The sequence below is a fragment of the Microcaecilia unicolor genome, chromosome 5 (genome assembly GCF_901765095.1).
Source record: "Microcaecilia unicolor chromosome 5, aMicUni1.1, whole genome shotgun sequence".
NCBI lineage: Eukaryota > Metazoa > Chordata > Amphibia > Gymnophiona > Siphonopidae > Microcaecilia > Microcaecilia unicolor.
The window spans coordinates 17404999-17423187 of record NC_044035.1 but is presented as its reverse complement, the minus strand read 5'-3'; the positions used below and the strand labels follow the sequence as shown (position 1 = coordinate 17423187).

At 43.8% G+C, this 18189-nt stretch overlaps 1 protein-coding gene across 2 annotated transcripts in view; it reads left to right on the top strand.

Moving 5' to 3' along the window:
- Window positions 1-18189, top strand: part of VWA2 (von Willebrand factor A domain containing 2) — an 84965-nt gene that overhangs the window by 12075 nt on the left and 54701 nt on the right. For both annotated transcript variants that reach the window (XM_030202687.1, XM_030202688.1), the window contains exons 2-3: window positions 12413-12554; window positions 13788-13862. In XM_030202687.1, coding sequence (XP_030058547.1) covers window positions 12503-12554; window positions 13788-13862 — 127 coding nt within the window. In that variant the 5' untranslated portion in view covers window positions 12413-12502. The remainder of the gene's footprint in view (window positions 1-12412; window positions 12555-13787; window positions 13863-18189) is intronic.

Below are 18189 nucleotides of genomic sequence, written 5' to 3'. Positions count from 1 at the left end.
AGATAACGGATATAGTTATTCATCAGATCAAGTCACAGGTATTTTGAAGACTCCTTCCTTCGTTTAGAATGGTATATCTACTTTTTCATCTATATGGTCTGCTGATCTCTTGAATCTTTACGAGACGTCTATATGATTAGAATTACATGGTGCCATATTGGTTGAGTATTGTAAAAATGTACATATTCTGTTGGGTTTGAGGGGTTTTTTTTGAAGCCCGTAGGTTATTTTCAGATCTACTATAATAAAACTCACCCTCAATGTTCTGAAGACAACGTTCTGAAGTCACTCAGTCAGTCACTGAAGGGTTCATGGATTCATGGTGGTGAAGCCTCAACACTGACCATGTCTCTCTGCCCCACCCTCGCATGACGGACCAATCAGAAAAAACACCCTCAACATTCTGAAACACAAAGGACCATCACAACACCGTTCCCAGGCAACACTAGGCAACGTAAGACGGACCAATCAGAGGAAACTACGTGACAATAAGGGAGGAGCATTCCCCAGCAGAATGGCTCATTATCTATCTGTGCAGCACGGAGAGCACAGAACCACCGCTGGAACGAGAGAAGAATATTCCTGCTGTGGGTATGTGCAAAAATTTACATTTACATTTCACCAACAGAAAGACCCCCCTCCACAAACCTCCTTGACAGACAAAACCACACACACACAATACAACAGAAACACACCCTCAAAGCCACACACCAATCCAACCCACTTTGCCAGCACAGCACAGCACATCCCCCAACCCTCAAGCAAAAAAAAAGACACACATCAACAGCCTGCACACACACCGCACCCTCACTCACACACTCACATACACACACACAAAATAACTGTGTGACACATACACACACACACACACACAAAAAAACCACATGCTAGCACCCGTTTCATTGGTTTTGGAAACGGGCCTTTTTTACTAGTAGTTAATAATTTATATTGAAATGGAGAAATGGAACTCTATTCTCAATAAATGGTTAACTATTGAGACATTACAGAGTGAAAAAAGCAAAAGATTGAATTATTAAAATCTGAAAATGCAATGGAGCTATTTGAAGAATCATTTTCTGATTTGCAGAAGAAGATGGAGAATTTTGATGTTCTCTGAACCTTTTGAAATCAATTGAATTTTTTATAAGATGCTAAAAGAAGTCTTTCCTCCTTCCAACACACACATTCAGACATATACAAGGAGATTTTAGGATCTTTCTGGTTTTATATAGGGGCCCTTTTACTAAGCCACGTAAGCGTCTATGCTAGGGGCTTAGCCAGACTTCGGCGGGAGGGAGGTTCCAGAGCCCGAGGTGAGGGGGCACATTTTAGCCCCCCCCCCGGTGCCGCTGACCCCCCCCCTGCCACCACCACCAACAACTTTGACCCCCACTGGCGCCAACCCTTTCAACCCCCCCTTCCCGCCGCCACCAACCCTCCCCCGCCGCCATCACCATCGGGTACCTTTGCTGGTGGGGGACCCCAACCCCCGCCAGCCGAAGTCCTCTTCTCCGGCGCAGCCGCGTTGCTGGCTGATCTGCAAGGCTTCGTTCTGTTTCTGTGAGTCTGACGTCCTGCACGACGTCACACTCACAGAAACAGAACGAAGCCTTGCAGATCAGCAACGCGGCCGTGCCAGAGAAGAGGACCTCGGCTGGTGGGGGTTGGGGTCCCCCGCCAGCAAAGGTACCCGGCGGCGGTGGATGGGGTTGGCAGTGGGAGGGGGGGTCGAGAGGGTCATCGGCAGGGGGCCAGGGCCAAATTTACGGGGGCCTATGCCCCCGTGGCCCCACGTAGCTACGCCTCTGGTCTATGCGCGCCTTACATGCGCCAAAATGGAGTTACTGCCCGACTACTGCGAGGCTCTTGCAGTAATTTCATTTTTGGTGCACGTCTGATACGCACGGCCAAAAAATAATTTTTATTTTCGGACAAACGTATTGGATGTGTGCCAAGTGGCATTTGACGTGTAGAGGTCATTACCACCCAGTTACGCTAGGTCGATGGCTGGCGGCAAGGTCGCAGACCCAAAATGGACATGCAGCAATTTTGATTTTGCTGCACATCCATTTTTGGCAAATATTAAAAAAGGGCCTTTTTTACAGGTACGCTGAAAAATGGATCGGCGCACATCCAAAACCCACGCCTACGCCACTGCAAGCCATTTGTCAGCGCACCTTAGTAAAAGGACCCCAAAATGACTAATTCCTTTTATTTTTAAATGTTTTTAAAATAATTTTTATTTTTTTTTTAATTTTAAATATACATTCACAAGATTACAGTTGCATTAAGTAATACAGCCAAATCTATTAATAAGAACTTAGTAGTACAAAATATAATAATTAGAAAAAGTAAAAAAGAAAACCAACCAAAGAGATTTCTTACTAAGACTGCAAGAGGAAAGGAAGTCCAAGTCAAGAAAAAGGGCACATTTCCAAAACCACAAGTCTAATCATATCACAATCTGCTAAATAACATCAACTGGAACATAATCCTTAAAGTGTTCTTTTAAAGCGGTTACACTTAACATACTTAAAGTAGACGGAATCTGGACCAATCTGTTTCCCAGGATTACAGAATAAATATTTATGATTTTGATACTTAGTGCAGCAAAAAAAATGTTGCATCCTTAGAAACTACAAATTCCCCTTCTTGTGAGGCTTTAGAAGTATCCAGAAAAACAGAAATTGTTGATACCAGAAAAGAAACAGCCGTATATCTAAAGAAAAGCTTTTCAGTCCAAATTGTATCCGGTTCCAAAGCAAATGTTACTGAAAGTGTCCCATGGGTTAAAGTTTCCAAATAACAGTTCTCCAGAATAGTTTTAATTATTATTATTAGTAGCATTTGTATAGCGCTACCAGACGCACGCAGCGCTGAACACCTGATACAAAGAGACAGTCCCTGCTCAAAAGAGGTAGACAGACAAACAGGACAAATAAGGGAAAAGGACAAAGAGTAGCAAAATTCCGGAATCCCAAGAGTAGCAACATTCTGTGCAGAATCCCAAAGAGTAGCAAGATTCCGCACAGAATCCCAAAGACTACTACTACTACTTATCATTTCTATAGTGCTACTAGACATACACAGTGCTGTATACTGAACATGAAGAGACAGTCCCTGCTCAAAAGAGCTTACAATCTAAATAAAAATTTAAACTGTCCTCAGATACTACTTTCCATACTCTGGTCATGTTTATTCTTTGCCACTGTCTATGCTGGAATATAGAAAGCTCTGGTAATTGAAGCAATAGTTTCTACGTGGAGCGGCATTTTCGAACGGGTACGCCCATCTCTAAGGGCACCTATCTCTGAGGATGTCCCTGTGAAGGGGCGGGGAATCCCGTATTATCGAAACAAGATGGGCGTCCATCTTTCGTTTCAATAATACAGTTGGGGATGCCCAAATCTCAACATTTAGGTTGACCTAAATGTTGAGATGGATGACCTTGGTTTTTGCCAATAATGGAAACCCAGGACGCCCATCTCAAAAACGACCATCGTGGGAGGAGCCAGCATTCGTAGTGCACTGGTCCCCCTGACATGCCAGGACACCAACTGGGCACCCTAGGGGGCACTGCAGTGGACTTCACAAATTGCTCCCAGGTGCATAGCTCCCTTACGTTTGGTGCTAAGCCCCCTAACCCTCCCCCCAAACCCCACTCCCCACAACTGTACACCACTACCATAGCCCTGAGGGGTGAAGGGGGGCACCTACATGTGAGTACAGTGGGTTTCGGGTGGGTTTTGGAGGGCTCACATTTACCACCACAAGTGTAACAGGTAGGGGGAGACGGGCCTGGGTCCGCCTGCCTGAAGTGCACTGCAGTACTACTACTACTATTTAACATTTCTAGAGCGCTACAAAGTGTACGCAGCGCTGTACAAACACAGAAGAAAGACAGTCCCTGCTCAAAGAGCTTACAATCTAATAGACAAAAAGTAAAGCATTTAAATTTAAAATATTTAAGCAGTCAAGCACAAGAGAACAGTCACAGAAGGACAGAAGATGTTGAAGGGTGGTCAGTGTGATTAGGTGTAACTCTGGTTGGAGTAGTGGGAGAAGGTGATAGAAGAATAGAAATGGGTGAGGTAAAGTAATGAGTGGGTTGAAAGGGAGGTTATATAAGACATGTCACTCTAGGGGTGGGTGGGTAGAGGGGTAGGGTGGGTGGAAGCAGGAGAAGGTATTCTCTGCAGCCTATCTGTGAGATGGAAAATGCTCTCTGAAGCTGCTGCTATAAGTTGTTAGTTTTCTCTCCCTGAAAGAGATCCAAGCCACACCCACGAAGTTCAAACTGTCAGTGGGGAGGGTGAGGGGAGGAAATGGCAGTGCTTGATGAAAAAGAGAGCTCAGTTTGATAGGAGATATACTATAGGATGTCATTCTGAGGCCAGGCTAAGTCTAAAGCAGGAGAAGGTATTCTCTGCAGCCTATCTGTGAGATGGAAAATGCTCTCTGAAGCTGCTGCTATAAGTTGTTAGTTTTCTCTCCCTGAAAGAGATCCAAGCCACACCCACGAAGTTCAAACTGGCAGTGGGGAGGGTGAGGGGAGGAAATGGCAGTGCTTGATGAAAAAGAGAGCTCAGTTTGATAGGAGATATACTATAGGATGTCATTCTGAGGCCAGGCTAAGTCTAAAGCAGGAGAAGGTATTCTCTGCAGCCTATCTGTGAGATGGAAAATGCTCTCTGAAGCTGCTGCTATAAGTTGTTAGTTTTCTCTCCCTGAAAGAGATCCAAGCCACACCCACGAAGTTCAAACTGTCAGTGGGGAGGGTGAGGGGAGGAAATGGCAGTGCTTGATGAAAAAGAGAGCTCAGTTTGATAGGAGATATACTATAGGATGTCATTCTGAGGCCAGGCTAAGTCTAAAGCAGGAGAAGGTATTCTCTGCAGCCTATCTGTGAGATGGAAAATGCAGTACTCACTAAAACTGCTCCAGGGACCTGCATACTGCTGTGATGGAGCTGGGTATGACATTTGAGGCTGGCATAGAGGCTGGAAAAAATGTTTTTTAATTTTTTTTTTGAGGGTGGGAGGGGGTTGGTGACCACTGGGGGGAGTAAGGGGAGGTCATCCCCCATTCCCTTCGGTGGTCATCTGGTCAGTTCGGGCACCTTTTTGAGGCTTGGTCATGAAAAAAATTGGACCAAGTAAAGTTGGCCAAATGCTCGTCAGGGACGCCCTTCTTTTTTCCATTATCGGCCAAGGACGCCCATCTCTTAACCACGCCCCCATCCACCCTTTGGTACACTGCTGACATCCCCCCCCCCCCCCGTGAACTTTGGTGTCCCCGCGACGGAAAGCAATTGAGGACGCCCAAAATTGGCTTTTGATTATGCCGATTTGGGCGACCTTGAGAGAAGGACGCCTATCTCCCGATTTGTGTCAGAAGATGGGCGTCCTTCTCTTTCGATTATGCCGCTGATAGTAACATAGTAGATGACGACAGATAAAGTGGTCCATCCAGTCTGCCCAACAAGATAAACTCATAATATAAGGTATGATACATATACGTGATTATCATTTGTCCTACAGACCATAGAAGTCTGCCCAGCACTGGCTATAATTCCCAATTACTGGTGTTGCCATTTAATCACCTCTAAGTTTGTTTGGTTTCATGTCTTCTATACAGGTTTCCTTTGTGTTTATCCCATGCATTTTTGAATTCCGTTACCGTTTTCATCCCCACCAACTCCTGCAGGACGGCATTTCAGGTGTCTACCACCCTCTCTGTGAAAAAGTACTTCCTGACATTATTCCTGAGTCACCCCCCCCCCCCCCCCCCCCCACGCCCCGACAACCTCAATTCATATCCTCTAGTTATATCACCTTTCTGTCTCTGGAAAAGGTTTGTTTGTAAATTAATTTCTTTCAAATATTTTAATATCTGTATCAAAGCACCCCTGTCTCTCCTTTTGTCCAGGCTATACATGTTCAAGTCCTCAAGTCTCTCCTCATACATGTTGTGATGCAAACTCAACAACATTTTGGTTACTTTTCTCTGAACCGTTTCAAGTCTTTTTACGTTCTGAGCAAGATACGGCCTCCAAAACTGAACACAATACTCCAAGTGGGCCTTGCCAATGACTTGTACAGGGGCATCAACACCTCCTTTCTTCTGCTGGTTATACCCCTCTCTCTATGCAGCCTAGCATCCTTCTGGCCATGGCCACCGCCTTGTTGTGTTGTTTTGTCACCCTGAGATCCTGAGACACCATCACCCCAAAGTCTCTCTCCTGAGCTGTGCTTATCAATTTCTCGCCTATCTGGTACATCTCCTTTGGATTCAGTTTCTGAAGGATCCTTAAGGACCTTTCTATAATAACATCACACAACATTTCCAAAGGAGAATTAAAGATCACTTTTAGAAAAATTTACAAATTTGAGATTCGAACTTTTGGTAAAGTTCTCAAAGTTCAATTGTTTTCTTCGAAGAGCAGACACATCTTTGATGATAACACTGTTGGTGTTCGTACATTCAGTTGTCTGATTTTCAAGCACAGTTATTTTAGTTTTCATATCTACACACTTCTGTTCCATCACTTTAACTCGTTGGGACAACTGCCCTGATCAGGTCAAAAAAACTTATATCTATATACAAGAAGCCACAGAGACTTCCATTCTTTTGTAAAACAGACCAGATGAAGTCCAAAGTTTCTACAGGAGTTGTAGTAGATACAACTGATTCATAAGGTGCAATATTCCCCAAGGGGATCTCACCACCAGTTTGCAGTCCTCTTCCAGAATTCTCCATTGGAATTGAGGCGTTGAGAGCCACGGCTTCCATGCTTCTCCTCGCTCCTGAGCAAGTTCCCGGCATGGGAGAAGGGATTTCAAAGTGTAGAGGCATCTCCTTGCTATTCTACACCAATGCTGGCCACACCCTGGGCTTCTGGGATTAGCATCTGTGGTGTGTGCTCCGAGGCCTCTCTAATACCATTAAGCCACTTCAGCTGATACAAGATACTGCGGTGAGAGTAATCACAGGCAGTAAAAAAAAAAAAACTGACCATATCACTCCAATTTTGTCTAGTTTTACAACGGTCACCAATTAGAGTCCAGTTTAAGGGATCCTTTTACCAAGCTGTGAGGAAAAAGCCCTTGCAGTAGCAGTGGAGGCTGTTTTCCCTGCACGCCAGGGCCCTTTATACCGCAGTGGGTAAAAAGCCCCCAGACAAACATTGGCCATGCAGTAAGAGAACTCTTACCACCTGGCCATGCAGTGGGGAGCCCTTACCACCATGGAGCTACCTTCGATGGCTGCGTTGGGCTGGCGGTAGTCCCGATTTAGCATTTTAGCATTTGGTAAGCCCGTGTTAGGCTTACTGACTCTTTGTAAAAGACCCCCCCCCCCCCCCCCCCCAGTGTTTATGCATAGTCTTTAAACTGATGCCTAAACTAACAGAAGTATAGTTATTAGGAGTAAATGTAACTTGTGCAAGAATCTTCTGAGTAGCAGGACCACAGTTGTGGAATGTTTTAGCACTGACTTTACGTCAACAACAGTCCTATTTAGTATTTTGTAAAAAAAATGAACGCTTATGTTTTTAGATTTACTGTTCCAGTCTCTATGTTTTTATGAAAAAGCACACTTTCTCATCCTCTCATCCCAACATAATACACACAAACCAAGAACCTTAATCACCCCAGAACACACCCTCCCTATTTCAAACAGCCTGAAAATATTGGGCGTGACAATCGACCGCAACCTCACTATAGAAGGCCAAGTGAACTCTACAACAAAGAAAATGTTCCACTCGATGTGGAAACTTAAACGCTTAAAACCTTTCTTCTCAAGGGAAATATTTCGTAACCTAATACAATCAATGGTACTAAGTTACGTACACTATTGGAACGGAATATACGCTGGATGCAAAGAACAACTTATAAAGAAACTCCATACCGCTCAGAATACAGCAGCCAGACTAATTTTTGGCAAATCGCGATTCGACAGTGCCAAGCCCCTCCGTGAAAAACTGCATTGGCTGCCAATCAAAGAACGTATTACTTTCAAAATCTGCACCCTGGTCCACAAGATTATTTATGGCCAAGTCCCGGGATATATGTCAGGTCTTATAGACCTACCACTCAGAAATTTAACCAGATCATCTCGAACATACCTAAACCTCCACTATCCGAACCGCAAAAACATTAAATACAAAACAACCTATGCGTCCAGCTTCTCCTATACAAGCACACAACTATGGAACGCACTGCCTAAAGCTGTGAAGACAACCTACGACCACCTAAACTTTAGGAAATGACTGAAGACTTACCTGTTCAAAAAGGCATACCCCACCGACCCAACTTAAATGCATGAACCCTGCAACACATTACTAGCAAAGCTTGTACCGAACATTAAATAATCTCTCCTCGATTCTGATTGTAATTGAAACATATGTTCCTTACTCAACCATATTATCACCTGTATTTGTTTCTTTACCGAACTGGCGAATGCCGCTACTGTACTATGTAAGCCACATTGAGCCTGCAAATAGGTGGGAAAATGTGGAATACAAATGCAATAAATAAATAAATAAATAAATATTTATATGGTTGCCATTATTGCATTTTCACTGTATTTTGTAATGGTTAATTTTATTATGAATATTATGTTGTATATTGTCTACACATATAATGACAAGAGTTTTATTAATCTAATAAAATGAAACATCTGCTAAAGCCATAATTTTATTGATGATCTGATTCTGTTGAACTACTATCTTAATTATTTTATTAAGAAGATCTCTGAACTCATGCTCACTGCAAGGGAAGACAGTGATCCATGAGGAGCGCAAAAGAATACCCAAGAGGATCAGGGGCTCTGGAATTTATTCATTTATTTGGTGCATTTTTACCCCACATTTTCCCACAAGAGAAGGCGCAATGTGGCATACATTAATTCAAGAGGATACAATACAATACATAGAAGGCACAGATACGGAATGAGACAGGAGGGGAAGGAACATGGGATAACACGGGGAGAATGTCAGGGGCGAAGCAACCGGCAATAACCTGTACAGTCAACAAGAGAGAGAGGTTAAACAGTGGAGTTGCCAGTTGAATACGCCTTATAGAATAAGAATGTTTTTAAGGACTTCTTGAACAGGTGGTGGTCGACTAGCTCTTTTAGTTGTTTTGGCAGAACATTCCAGGTTTTAGGACTGATGTAGGGGAAGGACGAAGCAAAAACATTCCTGCAGTTGCGATAATGTAGATTGAGGTAAGTCCTTGCAGATATTAGGGCATTTCTAGATGGTAGATCGATAAGATTGAGCATGTATTCAGGGGCTTCTCCCAGTAGGGTCAAGGTTTCTACCATGGGCTGAGGCCTGAAGCTAGGCAGCTCTCAAAGAGGCTGGAGAGAACGATGGGCCGATGCTCGTGACCTAATGCGGCAGTAGAGCTGGTTAGCACTGGACTAGTGGTGGCCTTAAGCTGTGCAGAATGTTCAGAGGGCTCTAGAGCGGAAAACAATGTTCGAAACAAAGATTAGCGCAAATAGTATTTAGATGTAGTCAAATGAACATTAAAGAGATTTCCTATTCCCTCACCAATGCTCAGAGAACAGCACAGAAAACAAAGCTGCCCTTTACCGCTGAAAACCTAATGCCAGCTCAGAGCTAGCGGTAGGGTGTTTGAAGAGAGGATTTCCCATGCTTTTCTCCTTAAAATCTTCCATTTGTGATTGAATTTGGATGTGGAAGGAAGCCTCTAAGCGTTGGAAGTGAGAAACGCACATGTGCAAGTCTGAGCAAAGCCGGAAATGAAAGCCCACAATTGGCGCCTGTTTTCTGCACTTAAATATAAGCCTTCAGTGAGAAAACAATTTTGAAAGGCTTATATTTAATGATGCAGAAGAACAGCGACAATGTATCTTTCACTTCTGGGTTTTTGCCTGCTGCCTGCAGACAAGAGACGCACTTACCGTGAAATTCTTGTGCGCATGCGCCAGGCCGGGCGCGTTCCTCTCCCTTAGTTTTGGCCTCGCAGCATGCATATTATTTGCATGCAATTAGTGTTAAGCATCAGGTAGCTATTTTTCTGAGCAGTTCCTGCATTATTCCTGGGTGCTGTTCGCTATAGCGCTGGAGTTCTGAGCATCGGCCCATGAGTCACATGCACCATTTAAAGTGTAAAGGGTCATGGATTTGATATTCCGCCTTTAAGCAGTGTATATTTATTATATGCAGGTACGTTCTGTGTCCCTAGTGGGCTCACAATCGAAAGTTTCGTACCCAGGGTCACAAGGAGCTACAGTGGGGAGAAAACCCATTCCCCAGGTTCTCATCTCGCTGAACTAACCATTAACCTACAAGAACAGAGATTACAGGAACCTAGCAGGAAGGGGCTGCTCGCTTTGAGCTTACACGCTGCCAGTACGATAGAAAACAAAATGTAAACATTGTAATGGAAGTTAATTTTAAAGATTTCTTTTCAACTCTGTCTTTGACTGAAAGTAACTTTTCTTGTGAATACAAAAATAAGTTGGAATGCAGAAGGTAAGACACAGCTCTAACTAATTTGGTATGCAAAGGGAAGGATGGTTCTTGTTTCCCGGTCCGGCCTGGCCACCTGGAGTTGGAAATCATGTGACCATGTTCCCACAGTATGGCTTGTTTACCTAAACAGAGAAGCATTCTGTAATTTTCCTTAGAAGCATTCTGTTACTCTCCCTAGCTCTGAACATGAGATCAGAGCCTAATAAAAAGGGAGGGCTTGTCACAGCAGAGTGGGGGCTCATCTGTGAGTAGATGTACTGCGCAGAGGATCTGTTCCTGGTCCAAGAAGCTCCTGGCTCTCGCTGTGAACCGGGCCCCCCCAGCTGATGGTAAAAGCCTGGATGATGTAAAGATCTGTGATGTATGTATTATTGCTTCTTTTCCTGGTCTAAGAACTCTTTGCATTGCTTAGATGTAGGGACCAGTGATGTAATGATTGTTTAGCTAATCATTGTGTGTATAGAGCTAATCATTGTATATGTGCTAACCATTGTATATACCGTAATCATTGTAGAATTTAGCTCCTCTAATAAAGGTTTAATTTACTTATTACGAATCCAAAAGAATCCACGGTAATTATTGGGTAGTCTGTGTCATTGAGACAGGCTGTAAATCCATAGCAGTTCAAACATACACACACAAGCTGTGGGGGCAGAAGGATCCAGCCAAACCATGCCCCTTACACATTTCCTCTGTGTGCCCGCTGCCCTTTATTGTTGGACAGCCTGTATGATTATTATTATTAGCATTTGTATAGCGCTACCAGACGCTGAACACATGACACAAAGAGACAGTCCCTGCTCATAAGAGCTTACAATCTAAATAATACAGACAGACAAAACAGTTACGGGTGAGGGAAGTAATGGGTGAGAAGGAAAGGGGACAATTGAGTAGTGGCTAGGAGCTAAAAGCAGCAGTGAAAAGGTGATTGATCCTTGGGTGTCACCCAGTCTGGCAGGTTTTGGGTTCTTGGGACATCATCCTTTCACATACCTACATTTCTCCATTGCACACTTGTCGAACCTTGTCACGGCACATAGGAAAGAGTTCAAACCAGCAGGAAATATTTTGAGCTGGGTTTTGTGTGCACCTGTAATCACAGGGTGACATTTCTTCTTGAATTTCTATTTGGTTTATTTTTCCCATTTACAGGAATTTTCACTCTGGTCATCATTTTTTGTTGTTGTGGGAGAAATATTGTGTCTGAGCACACTCTCTTGGAAGATTGCACACTATTACGACACAAGAAAAAATGCACAATTTTGGGATTTTTTTTCTTTCCTTTTGGGCAATAAAACGGACACAAATTGACATAGGAAATCTCATTTCAAACAAATGCACATCCCTGGTTCTCTTAGGGGTCCTTTTACTAAGGTGCACTGAAAAATGGCTTGCGATAGTGTAGGCACGGGTTTTGGCCACGTACCAATTCATTTTTTAGCGCGCCTGTAAAAAAAGGCCTTTTTTTTTTGTTTTTGCCGAAAATGGACTTGTGGCAAAATGAAAATTGCCATGAGACCTTACCGCCAGCCATTGACCTAGTGGTAAAGACTCACGCGGTAACCGGGCGGTAATGACCTACGCGCACCAAATGACACTTGGTGAGCGTCCGTTATGCGCACCCGAAAATAAAAAGGATTTTTTGGACGCACCTATTGGACGCGCGACAAAAACGAAATTACCGCAAGAGTCATGCAGTAGTCGGGCGGTAACTCCATTTTCACGTGCGTTAGGCGTGCGCAGATGCTTACGAGGCTTAGTAAAAGGGCCCCTTAGGGTTTTACCCAAAGACAAATTCACCCTGTCTTTCGCTTTCCAGAGCTAATTGTTGGTATTCTCTCACCCACAGGTTTCTAAAAGAGCCACCCTATATAACCATTTTTCCTTCTACTTTATCACCCCCAGGAGAAGGAGATCACTGTTTCCTAATGTGAGTGAAGAGGGCAACAGAAGGCTTAAAACTATTACATTCATGTTTCTTGCAGCGCAGCTGCCATGATGAACTTGCTGGCATTGGATACCATTGGAGCTTTTCTGATTTCTCAAGGTAGGTTTCTTAAAAAAGGTATCGTATCTGTATATCTCAGCGTACTAAGAACACAGAACAGATGCTAATATATCAAGGGAGTGTACACAGCACCAATAATGCTGAAAAGATGACCATTTACCCAAAATACGCACACATCATTGATAACACCTGGTCTGACCCATCTACTAGAGATGAACAAATGTACCTGGGACTGGCAGGAGTCAGAAGTGCAGAGATGAAGAGCAGCTGCAAGGGGCGATTTAAATCCACTTTCAGGCCAGGTTAAGCTGTTGGGTCTAAATTCGGTATATGGAGCCGGAAATTCAGCACCGGAAAAAAAATGATCGCTAAGCACTATTCTATAAGTGGCACTTCAAGTTGGGTAACTGTTTATATAGAATAACATTTAATGCAGGGATCTGTGCCCAATTTTGGGCGTGAGGATAGTGGTGTACCAACAGGGCTGCCGAGAGACTGGGCCGGGCCCGTGACAAGGCCGCTCCCGGGCCCCCGGCCCCGCCCCCACTGCCACCCCCCAGGTTGTTGTTGCCCCCCCCCCGAGGGGTACCCGGCGCCATAGTCCCACCCACCTCCGCCACTGGGCCGGGCCCCTTCCACCCAAACCCCCGCAAGCAGAAGTGCTGTCTTCTGACTCCGGCGTGCGCGGCCCACACAGACGCGCTCCTCTCAGTTGTGTGATCATCTGTTTCTGACGTCTTATGTCCTGCATCGTGCATGTAGCCCCGTGCAGGACGTAAGGCATCAGAAACAGATGATCACACAACGAAGGTGCCGGAGTCGACCAGCGCTGAAGAAGACTCTTCGGCTGGCGGGGTTTGGGGACCCCCGCCAGCAAACAAGGTACCTGATGTGGCGGAGGGGCAGGGGGCGGGCGGCGGTGGTGGCGGGGGGGGGGGTCGTCAAATGTAGAGGGGGCCAGGGCGTAATCTGTGGGGGCCCATGCCCCTGTGGCCCCACATAGCTACGCCCCTGGTGTAAATCCTTGTTCCTAAATTAGGTGTGGATCTGACTTATTCCGTAATGTTGCATGGAAATTCCAGGAACACTCCTGACCTTCACATGACCCTCCCATGGCGACACCCCTTTTTGGATCCGCTCATAAAAATGTACACGCTCGTCTTTTATAGAATAGCGACTATAAACTTGATTGCAGTTCCTTTTGATCTTTAGAGTTTAGAAATGTCCCATCACTTGGGCATTAACGGTGCCAATTCTGGCTTTATTTCCCAGTGCTTCTGGCTTGCAGTGTGCAAGAATTTCATACCAGCCGGGAGACTATCCTGAAGATCTCAGCTGCCGGCCAATGTAAGTGTGAGCTGTCCTCATGTTGCATAGCATTGCTCTTTGACATGCATTATCTTTACAGCTGCAGTGAATCACACCGGAGAGCAATAGGCAAGTTGAGAAAAGGATGCTAGAAGTGGTGGTTGGCTACCTGTTCTTCAGCAGTGCTTGTGGACTGTTATGGGGTGTGGCTTTCATTAGATAATCACTTGTTTACTCTTTCCAAAAATACAAGGACTAGGGGTTACACATTGAAGCTACTATGTAGTAATTTTTTAAAACAAATCAGAGAAAACATTTTATTTCAGTCAACGTGTAATTAAACTCTGGAATTTGTTGCTAGAGAATGTGGTAAAAGCAGTTAGCAGGGTTTAAAAAAAGGTTTGGACAAGTTCCTAAAAAAAAAAATCCATAAACCGTTAAGATGGACTTGAGAAAATCCATTGCTTTTTTTCCTTGGGATAAGCAGCATAAAATGTATTTTACTCTTTTGGGATCTTGCAAGTACTTGGACCTGGATTGGCCACTGTTGGCATCCCTTTCCTAATAATTCCTACCGTTCTGTTTGCTTTTTTGGCTGCTGTCGCACACTGAGCAAAAGAATTCAGTGTATTGTCTACAATGACACCTAGATCTTTTTCTTGGGTGCTGGCTCCTTCCCTTCACACACAAAATTTCTATCCATAAGGATTCCACGCTGCTGTTTCATGTAGAATGTTTATTTTGTTTGACTCAATTCCCTCTTTAACATATAGCGTAATCCCTCATAAGAACATAAGAGTAGCCATACTGGGTCAGGCCAATGGTCCATCTAGCCCAGTATTCTGTTTCCAACAGTGGCCAAGCTAGGTCACAAGTACCTGGCAGAAACCCAAATCGTGACAACATTCCATGCTACAAATCCCAGGGCAAGCAGTTGCTTCTCCATATCTATCTCAATAGCAGACTTTTCCTCCAGGAACGTGTCCAAACCTCTTTTATATCCAGATATGCTAACCGCTGTTAGTACATCCTCCGGCAAAGAGGATGTAGTAACTCTATCCACTCTATCACTGCAATATAATTTATACCCTGACAACACAGTGTCCCATTGATTGTCCTTCCACCAAGTCTCTGAGATACCTATTATGTCTACCTCTTCATTTAGTGCTATAAACTCCAACTTTCCCATCTTATTTTTTAGGCTTCTAGCATTTGTGTATAGACATTTCAAATTGTGCTTTTTCCCTACAAGCTACTGTCAAGTTGACTGGGATAACTTGCATCCTTTCCTCTGCTCTCCCATTATTGAAACCTCTCTATTTGAATTCCCTAAATGTTCTGTTTCAATAGTATCCTTCAAGGACATTCCCCACTGAGCCATGCGCTCCTGGGCAACTGTTGGTTTGCTCCCCCATTTCAGCTTAAGAGCTGCTCTATCTCCTTTTTAAATGTTCGTGTCAGCAGCCTGGTTCCATCCCGGTTAAGATCTCCCTTCCCCAGAATGCTGCCCAGTTCCTAACAAATCTAAATCCCTGATCCTTGCACCAGTGTCTCAACCATGCATTGAGACTTCAGAGCTCTGCCTGCCTCTTGGGTCCCAAGCATGGAACAGGGAGCAGTTCCAAAAAATGCTACCTTGGAGGGTCTGGGTTTCAGGAGGATCTGGATTTCAGCTTTCTGTCTATAAGCCTAACAGGTAAAAGTGACGTTTTTTTTTTTAACTCTTTCAAAAAGTACAAAGACTAGGGGACACTCAATGAAGTTACATGAAAAGACTTTTAAAACAAATAGGAGGAAGTATTTTTTCAGTCAGCGAATGGAACTCATTATAGGAGGATGTGGTGACAGCAGTTAGAGTATTTGGGTTTAAAAAGGGTTTGGACAAAATAGACACGGGGGAAGTCACTGCTTGCCCTGGGATTGGTTGCATGGAATGTTGCTACTATTTGGAGTTCCGGAATCTTGTTACTCTTTAGGATTCCTGAATCTTGCTATTCTTTGGGGTTCTACATGGAATGTTGCTACTAATTGGGTTTCTGCCAGGTAATTGTGTCCTGGCTTGGCCACTGTTGGAAACAGGATACTGGGCTAGATGGACCATTGGTCTGACCCAGTATGGCTACTCTTATGTTCTTAAATTCTTCTGCATAATTCTGTTGGTCATTTGGGGTCAGATCATTGCTCTTCACTAGAACCTTTATGTGGTTAGTGAAATACATTTGCTGGTGCTCCTGACTTGTACTAGCGACAGATCAAGTTGTAACCGCTGTCTGTTTCAAAGAAGCAATTTAATGAGGCCCAATGCACCAATTATAGGATAAAACTTTTAAGAAAAGGCCATTTAAACATATTTGATTAATTTATTAATGATGTTAATTCATTTTGATATCATGTCACTAGATTGGTGCACTTACCATATTGTCTCTAATAAACACCCATCTCCAATATTCCCCCCCCCCCCCCACCTGCTTAAGAACCCCAAAACACTGGAAAATTTGGTCTTCAGACCAAATCAAGATTTCCCAATAATCAACCACCCTTGGCATTGCTCCCCTCCACCCCTGCCCCAGCAGTGACTGGATCTCTCTCCTTACCTTCTCTCGAGGCTATTGTGCTGGGTCGTTGCAGGGCCTTGAGCATCTCTGCATGCTCCAGGCCCCACACCAGCCGAGCACCATAACCTCAAGATGAGGTAAGAAGGGAGATTTGGTCTTCACAGGGACGGGGAGTGGAGGGTGGAGGAGAGCAATGCCAGTTACTGCAGGGCGCAGGGTGAAGGAGAGAAATGGTGGTTATCGGAGGAGAGAAATGGTGCCTCCATTAATAGCCCACCCTAGTCTTCCGAAAGCCAAGTGTTTCTATAGTCTGGGTGATTATTAGAGGGAATACGGTATGTTTTAAAACGTTTATCAATCACTGTGAGTCATTTTTTGGAACTGAGCAGATGTACATATACACGGTAATAAATCAATTGAATAATTTCTCTCAGAGAGTCAAAGTGGGGAGGAGGTTAATGAGGAGCTGGTCTCTGTTTGAATGAAAATAACGAGAAATCACAGTTGTATAGTGGCTAGAGATGGGGTAGTTAGCTCTGATCAGAGAAAAGTTTCTTCACTAAACAAGTAATTAAACTCTGGAATCCGTTGCTGGAGAATTCTTGCTGACCTCCTTCCAGTCTGCTCTTTTATTTATTTATTTGTTGCATTTGTATCCCACATTTTCCCACCTTTTTGCAGACTCAATGTGGCTTACATTATGCCGTAATGGCGAACGCCATTTCCGGAGGAGAAATACAAAGTAGTATTATATTTAAAGCTCATAAATGTTGAAATAAATTATAAAGTAAGTTAGATAAACAGTTCATTTCAGGCACGAGAGATAAGGGGGTAGTGCATAAACGTTCTTTAGTGACAAATTAGTTGAAGCAAACAGGTATAGAGACTTCGATTTTGTCTGGTTCTAGTAGAGTTTTGATGTCAGGTCATTTATGAAGGATCATTATGGTAAGTCTTTTCGAACAGGTTGGTCTTTAGTCATTTCCAGAAGGCTGCCAGGTCGTGCGTTGTTTTTATGGCATTTGGTAGTGCATTCCATAGTTGCGTTCTGATGTAGGAGAAGCTGGATGCATATATTGATTTATATTGAAGTCCTTTGCAACTGGGGTAGTGGAGGTTCAGGAATGTACGTGCTGATCTTTTTGTGTTCCTGGTTGGTAAATCTATGAGGTCTGACATATGTACCGGGGCCTCGCCATGAATGATTTTATGAACCAGAGTACAGATTTTGAACGTAATTCGTTCTTTTAGTGGGAGCCAGTGTAGTTTTTCTCTTAGGGGTTTGGCGCTTTCATATTTCGCTTTTCCAAATATGAGTCTGGCTGCAGTGTTTTGGGCAGTTTGGAGTTTCTTAATGATTTGTTCTTTGCATCCGGCGTAAATGGCATTACAGTAATCCAAGTGGCTTAACACCATTGATTGTACCAGGCTGCGGAATATTTCCCTTGGGAAGAAAGGTTTTACTCTTTTGAGTTTCCACATTGCATGGAACATTTTCTTTGTTATATTTTTTGCGTGGCTTTCTAGTGTGAGATTTCAGTCAATTGTAACTCCCAGAAGTTTCAGGCTGTCCGAGACAAGAAGGGTGTAGTCTGGGGTGTTTATAGTGGTATGTTTGATCTTGTTATATTGTGATGAGAGGATAAGACAATGTGTTTTTTCTGCATTGAGCTTTAGTTGGAACGCATCCGCCCATGAGTTCATTATTTGGAAGCTGTGATTGATTTCACTTGTGATTTCTGTTAGATCATGTTTGAACTGGATGTAGATCGTGACATCGTCTACATAAATGTAGGGATTGAGGCCTTGGT